General features: G+C 38.3%; 1 protein-coding gene across 2 annotated transcripts in view; it reads right to left on the minus strand.

The window, feature by feature from the left end:
- Positions 1-13,883, minus strand: part of LOC135482445 (A disintegrin and metalloproteinase with thrombospondin motifs 12-like) — a 46,367-nt gene extending 32,484 nt beyond the window's left edge. For both annotated transcript variants that reach the window (XM_064762437.1, XM_064762436.1), the window contains exons 1-2: positions 13,640-13,883; positions 9,607-9,971 (exon numbers count right to left, since the gene is read on the minus strand). In XM_064762437.1, the coding sequence (XP_064618507.1) occupies positions 9,607-9,971; positions 13,640-13,790 (516 nt within the window). In that variant the 5' untranslated portion in view covers positions 13,791-13,883. The remainder of the gene's footprint in view (positions 1-9,606; positions 9,972-13,639) is intronic.
- Positions 13,884-14,537: the final 654 nt, after the last annotated feature.

Raw genomic sequence — 14,537 nt, forward strand, 5'->3', positions numbered from 1 at the left:
ACGCAGACAGACCTTTCAGCTCGGACAAATCAGTTATAAATTCCACAGACATTTGGTCACTTGATATAAAAATATTGCCCTTCCGTTTACCCCGATTGCCTTCAGGATACAAATGTGTGTTTTTTTAAGAGAATGGCACAAAGTAAACTCAACAAACCTCTGATGAATGCCAAATATACACTTATAGACTAGGGAATGATCTCCTCTTCAAAGCTTAGTATCCTATATAAAAATATTGAGAGTTTATAAGCAAAAATGCAAAGCATGTTTAACCACATTTTTGCCTCATTTGCTGAAGAACTTATGGTTGAAGAAAGTGAGACACGAAAGAATTATCTCTGTTTGGGCATTCTGGCTGATGCTTTTTTTCTGTAGTCCGAAGGGTATACATATCTGCCAAATCAAGATGAGAAAAAGACTCGTTCCCCATGTCAAGGAGGGAGATATAAATTTAACAAGCCATTAATACTTGTCTATCACTCACTAACATTGATTGATGAATTCGGTAGTATAATATAGGACCACTTATATGTAGAGTATCGAACAAGAAATCAAGTACTTACACAGTGAATATTGCTCTGTAACGGCCAACTTGAGATTAATTGTGTCAAGAATTGTCCCCATTAAGTTTGATATTTGCTATCTGGATTCACTGTGAATCCATCAGGGAACTGTAGTGATGAACAATCAAGATCTAATCGACACAGAATTGCCAAGCACAAGGTTTCTGTAGCTGCAGTCATCATACATGTGACAAAAAGGCGTAAAGCTGGGACCATAACAATGCAAGAGTAATCTGTATTGGTTGCTGTAACCATAAAACAGTTGTTGCTTGCTGGAACCACATTGCAAGCAAAAACCTTGTTGGTGCTTGAGTTCTGGAACCACCACCAGCCTTTCTATCAGCAATCTGGACTGGTGAGGCCAATGCTCTGCCCTCAGCACCTGTTAACTGATCCCATGACCAATGATAGGAATGTATATATACAAATCGCTGCTAAACACAACAAATACCGCCTTTTATCATACTTATTTTCATTGTTTAGACATGCCAAGAATGTTCATGAGTAGACCTTACACCTTATTGCTTCCAAGTATGATATGTAGCCTTCTGCTCAACATCCAATGTAGCTTTGTTTATACATTGGTTTGAACATACATTGTTTAAACTGCATCCTACATCCTACATCCTAGTAACAGAAATTACGCATTCCATCTGGGGAAAAGCAGCACAAAGCTGTTCTTCTATATACATATTAGACTGGTACCAGTGTCATCCCTCCTGCACAGTACACCAAGGAAGCTACAACAGAACCTCTCTATAAAGGACACCCTTGAGACTGACAAATGCTGTCCATAATTAAGAGGTGTCCTGATTACAGAGGTCAACTTCAAAAGAAATGGCCAACTTGGGACCTATGCAGTGTCCTCCATAAAGAAGGTGCCCTGACACAAGGTTGATACCCAGTAACAGCAGAGGAGAGAGGCTTTGGTTTCATTATTTTTAGTCTTGAATAGTAACAACGTTTTCTATGCTGTCTGATATATTCTCAGAATTGGTTATGTCTATTAAAAAGGAAAGAATGTTTTATCATGGGAAAAAACTGACTAGTTACCAATTTGCCAAATGATATCAAGCTTTACACTGATGCATCCGACCCATTCAAACATTGTATTGAATGTCAACACAGAAGCTGATCAAATTCTTCGCCATGGAAGTAGCAATATCATTGATAGCACCTATCATGTTACAGCGATGTGGGATTTTCTTTTTGAACTCCTGTGATTCCTTGTAGCAGGTGTATACTATCAGCGCATCCATTGCCTCACTCAGAGTCGGAAGTCCAGCCAGTATAACAGGTCAGAGTCCAATGATAGTTGTTGAACTTCAATATTCAAGAGGATGGTTGGAGGTCCTAATAATTCTATAGCAAATGATGAGAGATGGGAAATTAACACCCATACAATAATAAAAAGATATACCTGGTATCTGGCATGACGGCAAGAAACTTTCTTAAAGGAAATCTTACTGTGAAATGAACAGAATGGCGTGTATCTCTAACTGTTAACGTTATGAATGTAATCGTAATTGGTTTTGGGCGGGAAGTCCTATAAGATAGTGGCAACATGGCAAAGCTTTAGTTTACAGGATTCCAACGACCGCCAATATTTGTCCTTTATGTCTGGCAATGTGGTTACCCGTCCTAAAAATAAACAGAACCAACTAAGACTAAAAGCCAATTAGAAAATCATAAGCTTGTCACAAAGCTTTACACTTACATAATCCTCAACCTTGGTGAAAGCCAATGAATCAGAAATGCCCACGTTCTCTCCCTTTTATATTGTTTAGTAAAGTTGTATGATATCTAATCTTTCAAACTGCTTCAGCTGATATTTCATCTCCACGTTTTTGAAGTCCCTCATCTTTGGTTGCTGTCGTCTGTTTTGCCAACCTGGGCCCAGTTGTTCAAAAGAGGTAAAGTGCTTTAGCCTTTTTTACATTTTCACTACCAACGAAAATGTACCTTCGCTGCATTTCATTGTTCAAAACTCTGGCAAAGATCAGTTAGTTAGATTTGGTCTGCTGAACTTGTGGTCAACAGCTCTCCACTCAGAAACTCATGTAAGGGAATTCCACAGTGATGACCTAATATATCAACTGCTTTGATACTGACTGAGGCATGTGGAATAGAGGGAATTTCACTTTAAGTCCATTAGACTAAGCGCCAAACTTGGTTTAACAAGTGGGCCTGTAAGTCAACTCGTAAAAGAATGTGCTGTTGCTAACTGCTTCTTAAAGCAGTCAACAATATTGATAGGTTAATTAAAAGAAACACACCTTGTGCCAATATCAAATATGGTTTATATGCCTATAATAGGTCAAAATTAGGTGATGTAACTCAACTAATATAGAACTAATCATACAGTCGGCACTTTAATACATTTGTAATTCTAACAGGATTAGTCTGTCTTTATTTGATCCGTAAACAATAGAGCATTTCGATATTGTATGTGAGAGTTTTGTCAAAGCAACACAACTTATCACGCCTGTTTCTAATGTTTTAATTCATATAGGTGTCACAATTGATATATAGTGCGTCAATTTAGTTTTGTCATTAAAGTGTATTAAAGGAATTGGAGTAAGTTTTGTTGAATGTCTTTGCTTTTACCAACAGCCCATTTAGACAAAAATTTAATTCTAATTGATACGATTTTAGTAAAACCCCTTGGGGCCAATTTTAACCTTCCCTTTTTCCTATTAACAAATGAAATTTAGACAGCTTACTGTCCACTTACCTCTTTGAGTTGGTGGCATATTACATCTTGGGTCCTTTGAGGCATTTTAGACCTGATTACCCTACATTAAGCACTTCTTCATGTGAAAGGCCAAGATGGTCATACCCAATTTAACTTATCAACCTGCAAGCTATAAAAGTCCTTAAAGTTCAATGTAATTGACCACTGTTTCGGGAACATCGATAAAAATTGGAGAGAAAAGGGATTTTGTCTCATGGGCCCAGGCCTTCTAATTACAGACTGATTTGTGGTGATCAACACCTGCTTCCTATATAATCAAGCAATGAGGCCTAGACAATACGCAGACCCTAATTGTCTGCCAAGATGCAGTAAGGCACCATTTTTGTAAATCCTTATACTATTCCTTTATATTGCCTACTTATCCCTAAATAGATATAAAGTGATAGGAAAGATAGATGTGTAAACTGCCATGGTAGCTCTAAAGCCTGTGACACACCATTATTGGTGACATAAGATAGTAACAGGCCTCTTTAGTCGGGCAACCTGGTGTGGGCAATCTGATTTGGGGCTGGCATCTGAAGGGAATGGACAGGGCACATCATAACAGTAGCAATATCATGGCATCGTCAGCCCTTCTAAAATACTCAAAAATGCATCCTACGATATATCCTACTTGGTATTGGCAAAGGGGTGACATTGTTATACCAACACAGAATGACCAATACAACGTGCGCCTATTTTTTGCTTTCTAAATTGGATTTCAAGAGCCAAGCCCTCTAATATACCAGATTTTTCTTAGGATTCCTATTGTTATCACAGGGCAGGTTGAAGGGTCATTACCCGCTGACAGCTATGGATATATCCAGCTAAGGCTCAATAGCACTGTTGACACCCGTTACACATAATAATCATCTCAAGAACATGAAACGTCCATTCTTAAATCCTACATAAGGACCTGTTCCGCCATTCACGCTTTTTAGACCTTATCCTGAAGGGCTCAAGCATTTCTTGAGCAAGTTGATGTAACAAATCCCAGTCTTGGCCCTAAAGACTTAGTAGTCTCAAGGTTTACAATGTTTGTCTTTTCTTTATAGGAAGTGCAGTTGTTTATCTTAAACTTCATTGAATCCCTATGTAGGGCAATATAAAGTGGACAAGTGGTCTGGTCTCAGGGAAGAGGAAGGGCCTATCAATGAACTTACTTACCAGTCAAAACCAATTTAACTTTAAAGTCAATTGACTGTCAATCGGGTTTTTTTAGAGAAGGGATTGTCATGTTTAAATTGGAACAAACAATCATGGACTGAACATTATGTTCTTGTAAACGATATAATCGAAGAAAATCTGTTCAAAAGTCGGTTAGACCATTTCACACAAGGTGTGAAGATGCGAGTTGACGACCCATTGAAACTGTCACATTATTAGGTGAAGTCTTCAATCAACCGATAGGCAACTGATAACAAAGACAGTAACATATCCTCTTCAAGGTTATACCTCAAGGAGATTTCTAGTGACCTGCAGAGCTTCCTCAGGTCACAGTTCCAGACTACCTGTCAAAGACATTCAAAAAACCTGTCATTAGCCTAAAGTAAATACCTGTACCAATACCTGTCACAATTTGAACAAACACTCTATACTTGAAGTGATACACACTCCCGAATCTTTAAACAAAGCTTATGACTGACCCAGGTCTCACCTCAATTGTATTTGGTGTAAGGATCAGAACCTTTATATTACAAACGCAGGGACATAGATGACCCTTCAAAAAGTTTTCTAAATTTACCTCTGTAATTTTTGTTGGTTGTTTACTGATATTAGGCAAGCTCTGTTGTTCCCAAATTTTCACCCTTCAACATTATAGGCCTTGAGGCATGGGTGCACGAGATGGTGAAGTTTTCCCTTGATGGATTACACACGGCCAGTGTTTCAGCCTACTTCTACATTTTCACAGCCCAAGAAAATGTACCATCTGATTTCATCTTTCATCATTTATTCAAGATCACACATTGTTTGGACTGCTCTCTTGACCAACAGTATTGACAGATTGTTAAAGATGATATCAAATCATTATTTAATAGAGAAATAGTGAAATATAGATTAGTTAATTACATCATATCAGATAGTCATAACAAAACAACAACGTCATTATTAATTTCAAGAAACAAATGTTTTGTGATTATGACACAATTGGCGACTTGAAGTATCATTTTGAAGATTTTGGAATTCACTGACCATGCAAACACAAGTTGTGTTCTTATAACCAACGCCAGTCTAGATTCCACTTGATTACCCAAGTTTGGTCAATATATCTGGAGTGGACCTGTGCCAAGCACTGTGCCATTAACAAGAGGCCCAAGGGCCTGGCCCTTTGCTTGAAGTTGGGTCAGGTCCCATGAAAGGAAGGTCAAAGATACAATTGCTCTGGGGCAAGGGCAACTTTTGTGGTGATACTCAAAAGTTGATGCCAAACAGAAAATTAAGAACCAATTAATTAGGCACCAATGGAGGCCCAAAAGGGGCCATTCGAACAATTATCCAGCATGAGGGGAATTGAAAGGTTCTAGAACATGACGACCATGAAAAGAAATTTATTAGTTTTAGTCAGTCTTCATAAAAAAGGCAAATTACCTCAACTTTTTGAAGTGATAGAGATCACAAGATTCACAATATCACATAACTGCCTTCAGGGAAAATTAAGACAAATCTCTGCTGACCCGTGAAATTTCACCCAACAATTTTTTTCGCAGATGTATTTTGTTCAACAGGCATTGTCATTGTGTATCTCAAATGCATTAAAACATAATAGAAAGACATTCAAGATAAGCAATTGATAAAGTTCATGAACCTTTCAAAGGTTTAAACCATACAATGCAGACTTGAAAAGAAAGTGTTATGCAATGCAAAAACTAATTAGATTCGGATGAATTTGAAAGTTTAAGTTAATCGGTCACAGTTGGTTTTAAAAACAGGTGTCCTCTTATCTCTAGTTTGACCACAGTTTCATCTGGAATTCACCTGGAATACATGTTTTCAAGTTCATAGTCCTATTAAGCCAAATTTGGTATTTAACAACATTGAGCTTTTCAAAATTACGCTTTTCAAATCATGTAATAAAAATATCTGTGATCATTATTATTCCAAAGAGGCTGTCTCAGTGGCATTGACAAAGTATGAAGAAAATGGAATGGCCAACACTGTGTACAGTTCCTTTGAACTTGGATATTGAGTAGGCCTATAGCATGTGCTGATAGGGGCTAAGTGGTATCCAAGGATTCTCTACCAGTACCCAAAAACAGATAGGTGATCTTGCTTCATGTATAGTACATAGCTCTGAGTTATAACTGTTCATATATGAATTTTGCGTATGCTCCATCGCCCTTCTTCCGAGTTCCAAGTTCAAAATCATTAGTTGATGTCAGTCCTTGATAACAAGTCAGAGCCTTGAAAAACAAGCCAAAACTAGTAGACGATGACATCCTTCCTTTTTACAGAAGAATTCAACAACACCAGGTGCCAAGGTAAAAGCCCTTAGATCTCTCACCCATGCCGGAATCAACCTTGTGCCATGGCCCAAAGTCGAAAGATCAGATACTGTAAACAGAATTTTAGGGAGACTCTTAGCATTTCTAATCACATATTAAAATTCGATGTGTGATTTGAAAAGCATGCTTTAGAGTGCATACTTTTTTAGGACAAGATATAGCGTTCAAATCACATTGGAAGAAGCCTATGGTCTAATTTCTCCCATTACACATTGAATTGGTAAATCTGGACTTCTTAAAAGTATCCTGATTGCTTTTTTTTCTAATGAGTAACATTCCTGATTGATTAACATCAATTCCAGTCACACCAGGCAATTGTAACATGTCCCCTTCATCAGCAGCTAGAGTTAAAATGGACTCTTTTTACTGGGTGCAGCTACATGTACTGTAGAACCTCTCTATTAAGGACATCCTCGAGACCCAATTAGTGCTGTCCCCAATGGATAGATGTCCTGATTAAGGAGGTCAAATTGAACGGAAAGAAACAATTTGGGTCCGAAATTGTGTCTTTAATAGAGAGGTGACAGCAGTGAGGTGTCTGCTCTGGGAGGTCCCACTGTATACAGTGTGTCTTCTAAAACACATAGGACATTTTGAACAGATGAAAGTGCTTGCCAGGATTTTCTGCACAGCGCACTGACTGGTGTCTCAAATTGACACAGGTTTTCAAATTGGTGGAAGTACAGATTATGTCTATTGCTTGAAAAGATGCTCATAAGTTTCAGCAATCTCGGACAGGTTTTTTTTCCAATATTCAAGAGATGGGATATAATAAGCACATGGTCGTTCAATGAAATTCAAAATGTTCAGTTTGGCTCATGGCTTAGTGTCTCTAAGCAGTGTGCTCTAAGTCATCTAATGATCATGATGTCATGCCCTGGCTTGGCCTTTGTGTCGATTTCATAGAAACTAAATGAAGTGGTCTTAAATCGGTGAAATTAGAGTTTGAACACTGGTACATTGATCTGTACAAGGAAGACTAATGAGCAGACAAAGTTTCTGACTATTTTTCCTATTTTTCTTTCCATCAAACTATCAACCAACATAAAAGTTTCTTAATGAACTGGGTCACACTGGTTATAATTAGCATGGAATTTAATTGAGTAATGAATTGCATCATTTGCTTCTCCAGGTGCTGCCACCATCATCAGTGCCAAGACTTCCTAACACCACATCCCCACTCAAGGCAAAAGAATAACAAACCTACGAACAACAATTGTCAGATTTAGATATTCTAAGCCACAAAATCTTCCCTTTTTAAAATAATTTAATTCTTTTCAAATTGTTTAAAAACTGAACCAACTTTGTATAGAAATCACTTAGCTTTGTAAAGATTGACAATGTTAATTCATGGAAAGTTTAACTTGTTAGTGGTTGTTGCATAGTCATCATTGTTGGTACTGTCAGTACAAACAATGAACCAAATTCATTCTCTGAAAATGTTTTTTTGTGGCAACAATTACTTTGTGGTCCTGATCCACAATATTTGTGAAAAGGCTCCCATCATTTCCTAATGGGAGGTCCAGGGCCACAACCACAAGAGCAGGACAATTGTCCCTGGGCACAATGCTGAGGATTTAGCTTTGTTGTGGTCAGTTAATCTGTAGAGATTACATTAGTCCTTTCACAAACCAATAACATTATCATTTTGTCTTTTAACGAAAATATTTTCAAGATACCTGCAGTGGAACCTCCCTAAGCAGACACCTCTCTATCAAGGACACTAGTAATGGTTGTTTCTATTCAATTTTACCTCTCTATAATCAGGACATCTCTCTATTAAGGACAACACTTGACTTGGACTGTAGCTTAAACATCAGTTCTGATGGGTAGTTCTGGGATGTATGATTAAATATGCAAAATATTCCTTTATATCGAATCAAATGTCAAAGACCCAGCGAGAATGATTTTTATGTGTCAGTATTGGCATTTTTATAGCTTAACATGACTGAGTGACTGGCACCAATTTTGTGAGGAAGGTCATTAAGCTGAGGAGCTTATACTGTTTTCGAGCCAAATCCTTATTGGATCCGAACAGATTTTCTTAAATCGGGGACATGTAGTGTTCTAATCACTGGGTACTTTCCCAGCATAAAACAGACCAGGCAAGGGCTGTTATGGGCAAAACTTGGAAAAGCTTCCTTTTCGCACATTTAATTGGTAGCTGGCTGGAAGTCCGTCAGAAAACGGGATTTAGAAGGTCCGAGAGCTTACTGATAAACCAAATTCCTCTCAATAATGAAATGACCAGGAAAATAATACTGTTGCGAATTTAGCGTCATAACAGCCTGGTCATTGAAACCCCTTGGTGAGGTGCTCAAAATAGTTGACAATTATCTTTGGTGCAAATATCTCAAAGAGTTACATATTTTTCTGTACATCAGATAGGATAGTATTAAGCATACTTTGAATTTTTCGTAAGTGTTGGTATAAAGTATGGGATATTAGAGATTTTTTCGTCACTGCTATTCCAAATCACAAGCTTCAAGTATGGATGTTTGGTATTTCAGACAATTCAGATAAAATTCCCATCAGAATAAGTTGTTAAGTATAGATAAAGTCTTTCACTGACATCAATAATTATCATTATAAACTATCAAGAAATAACATTCACACTTCTGGATGCTCAATGGCATAAGGGAGACCTTGATAGGGGTTGTTCAATGTTAGGGACGAAGGGTCACAGCTGAAAAATAGAAGAAATTGAAGATATCATACGACTTTGCATAATCCCAATAAAAGTATGATTACTCTAAGAAAATGTGACTAAAACTCCACTGCAAACAAAGATGAAGAGTGTACTTACCAAACCATTGCAAGTTGAAAGTGCCACCTTTGAACCAGGATGTCCTTTTATCTCCCCAACAAAATAACACATTTTGTCATGAATTCGCCGTATTTCCGAATCGCTCACATTTTGAAATTTTCCTTTTCGTCGTTCAATGACTGTCCCTGGCCCATAAAGCCGGTGATTTGGGACCACTTGCATATGAATTTCCTCATTGTTCAAGGTGAGTTTATAGTGAAGAGTGTTTTGACTCTGTTTTGAGATTGAGCGAACGTGTCTATGAGATACATGATGAGTCAGTTGATGAGACAAAAAGTTCCCATCCTGTGTCACTTTCCATGGAATGGATATTTCGTAACTTCGTAACTGGCGCACTAATTCAGCTGTTGTGACAAACAGAGATCCATGGATGGAAATGAAAAAGAAGAAAATATCATTATTTGATGATCAGAGGAAGGAGACGAAATGTACTCTCAAGGATAGACCCTTAAAGGCACAACTTGGGTGTTGGATTTACCAGGTCAGCAGGAAAATAACACTGCTTGCCACCATGAGTCGCCACCTGTAGGATCATGCTAATGCTGCTCCCTAATAATGATTTTTGCCAGTGTTATGAGGCAGTTTTGGACCTGATTGTGATATCATTGCATTTTTGGTTACTTTCTGCCAGTCACAACAACCTTTTATTGTTGGGCATGACTGTCATATCCCCCTCTATGTCCTCTTTGAGGTTGACCATGGGCTATTTTTGACACAAAATAGATGGTTTGGGTAAGGATTTAGATCGTTTGTCGGCAAATTGACAGTGAGGTGAAGAAGAACAAATTGACTGAAATTGTCCCTAATACGCTTAAACATGGTAAGAGACAATTTAACACTGAAAACATTGAACATCAGGGGAATTGTCTTTTTTGTTTACCGGAACCTCACAACAAAATGCCCCTAAAAATAGAGAACCTTCCACCCTAAGTTGAATTGAAAAACTTTTACATCAGTAGTAGACTATACAGATAATTTAGTTGAGCTACATGTAACAATGACATACCCTTTTTTTACATACCAGGGTAATGAAATTAAGCAGAGAAGTGTCTATAATTTGGGAAACCTTCATGACACTTGCTCAAAACCTGAATATTGAGCTAAGATTTCTGTACACTCCTCTAGAAGATGCGCTACTCTCAACCGGCAAGTTAAGCTGAAAATTTGCAAGACCACCTGAAGATCTCTCTTTTCTAGAATAGAACTGACAGTCATTTAAATCTTTAACAAAATAGCCAAACTTGATCCTGTCCTTTATTTATCTAAGTATTGTCGCTCTGTTCTTTCCCTCTCACAAAGCCACAGTAGGCTTATGCATAGAAAATTGGCTGGAAGGTGTTGGGAGTTTATTTCGGCCCTTTGAACCATTGTAACTGGTATTCTGAAGCGCTATCTTGACTGTAAGATCCCTTGTACTAACACAAGCTTCTATCCTAAGTCCAAATTTGGCAAGGGATCTAAGTCCCGCAGTGTACCTAAGGTGTTTGAGCTGAGAAATATCTCAAGAGGGTAATGCTCTAGTTAATTTCTAAGGAAGATTTAGGAATTTTTGTACAAATTACAGGAGAAGTGGTCCAAGTCTTATCTAATGGTTTAGGACCACCTTGACTTGACTCCTGAAGTTGAAAATGCATTTTCACAACAATATAATTCAATGATGTACGATATAGGGATAGTTGACTAGTACCAGCACAAGTTTCTCACGCCAACATGGAATCACTAGAATTATTTCATCCGTCACTTTTCTTCATTTATAAATGCTGGAATGAAGTATGTCACATCGCCTACAGAAAAAGTACACAGACATAAAAGAAAAGATAAAGGAAAAACTTATTCTAATTGTATATGAGAGGATACTGCTGTCCTGAATATCATGAACCATGATGATGCATTTCAATGTATTCATCATGGACCTATACTGCCTACTGAAGTTAACAAAGAAAGTGGTGTTTTAAAAGAAAAATAATCACCGATTCATTCTACCAAACAATGCTCAGTTTAAATCATGTTTTATTTTCGTAACTGGTGACCTGATTTTGATTTAATGATACAATTCAATTAAAAGCCAACACAAATAGCGTCCTGCAATCGAACTTAGAAGTAGTTTTAACCCCTAAATAAAGTGATGTTTCTCTCTAGACACAACATCCCATGATGTCTGATGTCACACACAACATCATTCATACGCATCGTGTCAAACACGTTGTTAGGAAACCCAAAAATCAGTGTCTTTAATAGGGAGGTTACCCTGCTTACAGAGGTGTCCGCTAAGGGAGGTTCCACTATATTAGATGAGAATGTACAACCTGGCAATTCAGAATATATGTAACACCAGGCAGCGGCAATGGAATCAGTGTTTACCACAGAATATTGTCAGACTGATTGTCTTGATTGACACCTCGTTAAAAAATAATGAAAACACTTATCGCAGAAAAATCAAAAGTGGCTATTATTGAACTTAATCTGACCCTCCCCATTATTGCGATAAGTGTGAAAAACAGTCTAATAGGCGAGCAATGTGCACTACCAGTTAAAAAAAAATCGATGTTGGGCTTCTTCTAGTTCAGCTACTTTGGATCTTACAATATACAGTGGAACCTCTCTATTAAGGACACCCTCGGGACTGACAAGTGCTCTCCTTAATAGAGAGGTGTCCTGATTAGGGAGGTCAAATTGAATGTAAAAACCCAATTTTGGACCAAAACTACTGTCCGTAATAGAGAGGTTGTCCTTAATAGAGAGGTGTCCACTAAGTGAGGTTCTACTGTAGTCGACTTTTTAAAATATTAAAGCAAGAGCATGAGATCGCTAATTTGGCTCATTACCTCTGCCGCAGGAGACAGTCAGCTTTTGTATCACATGACAGTACAGACACCAGTTTTGTGTTGAACCCTGGACTTCAGAGATGACAGTGAGGCAATGACGTTTCTGCAGACTTTACCCTTGCACTCAACTTTCCAGCAATGAACTTAGAGATGTCATGGAGTAGGGAAAAACGTGCTTACAAAAGAACACAAGTCATCAGTTTTGATCACAATTTTCATCTCATAATCATCCCTACTCCACTTTTCCAGCGCAAAAGAAAAGATTTATTGGGGATGCCACCCAAAGATGCTCCAATTTTGTCAGCATTTAAAAACATGAATAACCGACTTCTAAGCCAAATGTGAGTTGTTTTCATTTGTGTATACAAATACATCAAATCTATTGTGCCCATTGAAAGCCAGTGGGACAGAGCTAAATCATCCATTGAAAAGAAAGCCTCTCCTTCGGACTGGACCAGTTCAAACAAGTGTATCTTTATGACAATATTTCTCCAAGTGATCATGCAGCTCTCAATGGAAATCTTCCCCCCCCCCCCCCCACACACACGCACATACTCAGACTATCAATATTTCTCCAAGTGCTAATGCAGCTGTCAATGGAAACCTTGTCCCCACACACACATACTCGACTGTCAAAACTTACTGTCAGTGGGAATTTTTTCTGGGGTCGGAAATTGACGCCACAGCGGAACCTCCCTTAGCAGACACATCTCCATTAAGGACACTTTTCTATCAAGGACACTTCATTTGGTCCCAGATTTCCATTGCAATTGACCTCTTTAATCAGGACACCTCTTAATAAAGGGCAGCATTTGTCTGCAGTCCCGAGGGTGTCCTTAATAGAGAGGTTTTACTGTTATTAGTTTGCCCAAGACTTGAAGCAAAATCATAAAGACGTCACCACATTTGTCACAGATTGTATAAAGTCACTGGCTGATTCAGCTGCTCAATTGATCACTTCTATTTGCCAAGCACAAATATCCTTAAGGACCTCTTTGCTAGGTTAACCTAAATTATCAATAACTATCACATGTATAAAAAACGAACATGGTACCAGCCACATCAGTTGCAGATCCTGAAATTTGGAAAAGCCTTTGGGTACTTGGCCTTGATTAAGTTTGTAGTGCGAGATAAAGGCAATCTAACACTGTTATAAAACTGACACTAGATAGTAGTTTATACGTTACCTTGCCGAGAATCCAAGAACTTTATATCCTTAGTGGCATGAAGTTCACAGAATAGTCCAAAAATAATTGTCACTGTCAAAAATAGGGATGATCCCCTATGGATTTTGAGAGGGTGTTCAGTCATGACAGCAGGTATATTGAAATTGAACATGCTAGAATACAGGCTATCTTTTCGGTTAGCTACTACACGAATACCTGCAGTAGTTAGAAATAAAGTACTCCGTTAGATATGAGCCGATCATGATAGTCTATGCACTTAAACCACTCTGGCCTCTCACTTGAGTTCCTTGAGAAATATACCACCTATCCAAGCGGATGGCCTCATTTTATTTCCGGGTGATTCAGGTAAAGCCTTTGGAGCTGTCTTATTCAGCAGGTGCGCTGATGTTCACTCCTTACGACATATTATCAAATGTAACAATGATTCAAGTTAATTTTTGCCTGACTGCAATGTTTTGTGCGATAATTCAGCGTTCGAAGTGTTCCTTTATTCTTGCTGTCTCCCACTAGACGACAAAATGGTATTACCCAGTGAGATAAATGGGGTAAAGTAAGACACTGGTTGTGCAGAGACCAAGCAGACGTTCCTGAGAGGTGTTTGTCTGTTTGCCTTATCCTCCAGTTATGTACCCCGGGTTCTTGCATCTTCAATAGTAACATGCTCATCATAAACGATTTGTCACAACCATGAAGACACAATCGTCTCTTGTCACATCCAGCAGACAAGGGGTCGGCCCATACCTTAGCCTCGATTGGTCTTTGCAATGATCCATAGGCTTCTAGCTTTGACTCACCAATGGCATATTGGACTGACAGCTAATCAGATATCGTAGCTCCCTATACTCGTGCCGAAGGCGCGTTATGAACGGGAGGGGTCCTCCCCAGGAAAGTTTTTGAG

Source organism: Lineus longissimus, chromosome 2 (assembly GCF_910592395.1).
Source record: "Lineus longissimus chromosome 2, tnLinLong1.2, whole genome shotgun sequence".
Taxonomy (NCBI): Eukaryota; Metazoa; Nemertea; class Pilidiophora; order Heteronemertea; family Lineidae; genus Lineus; species Lineus longissimus.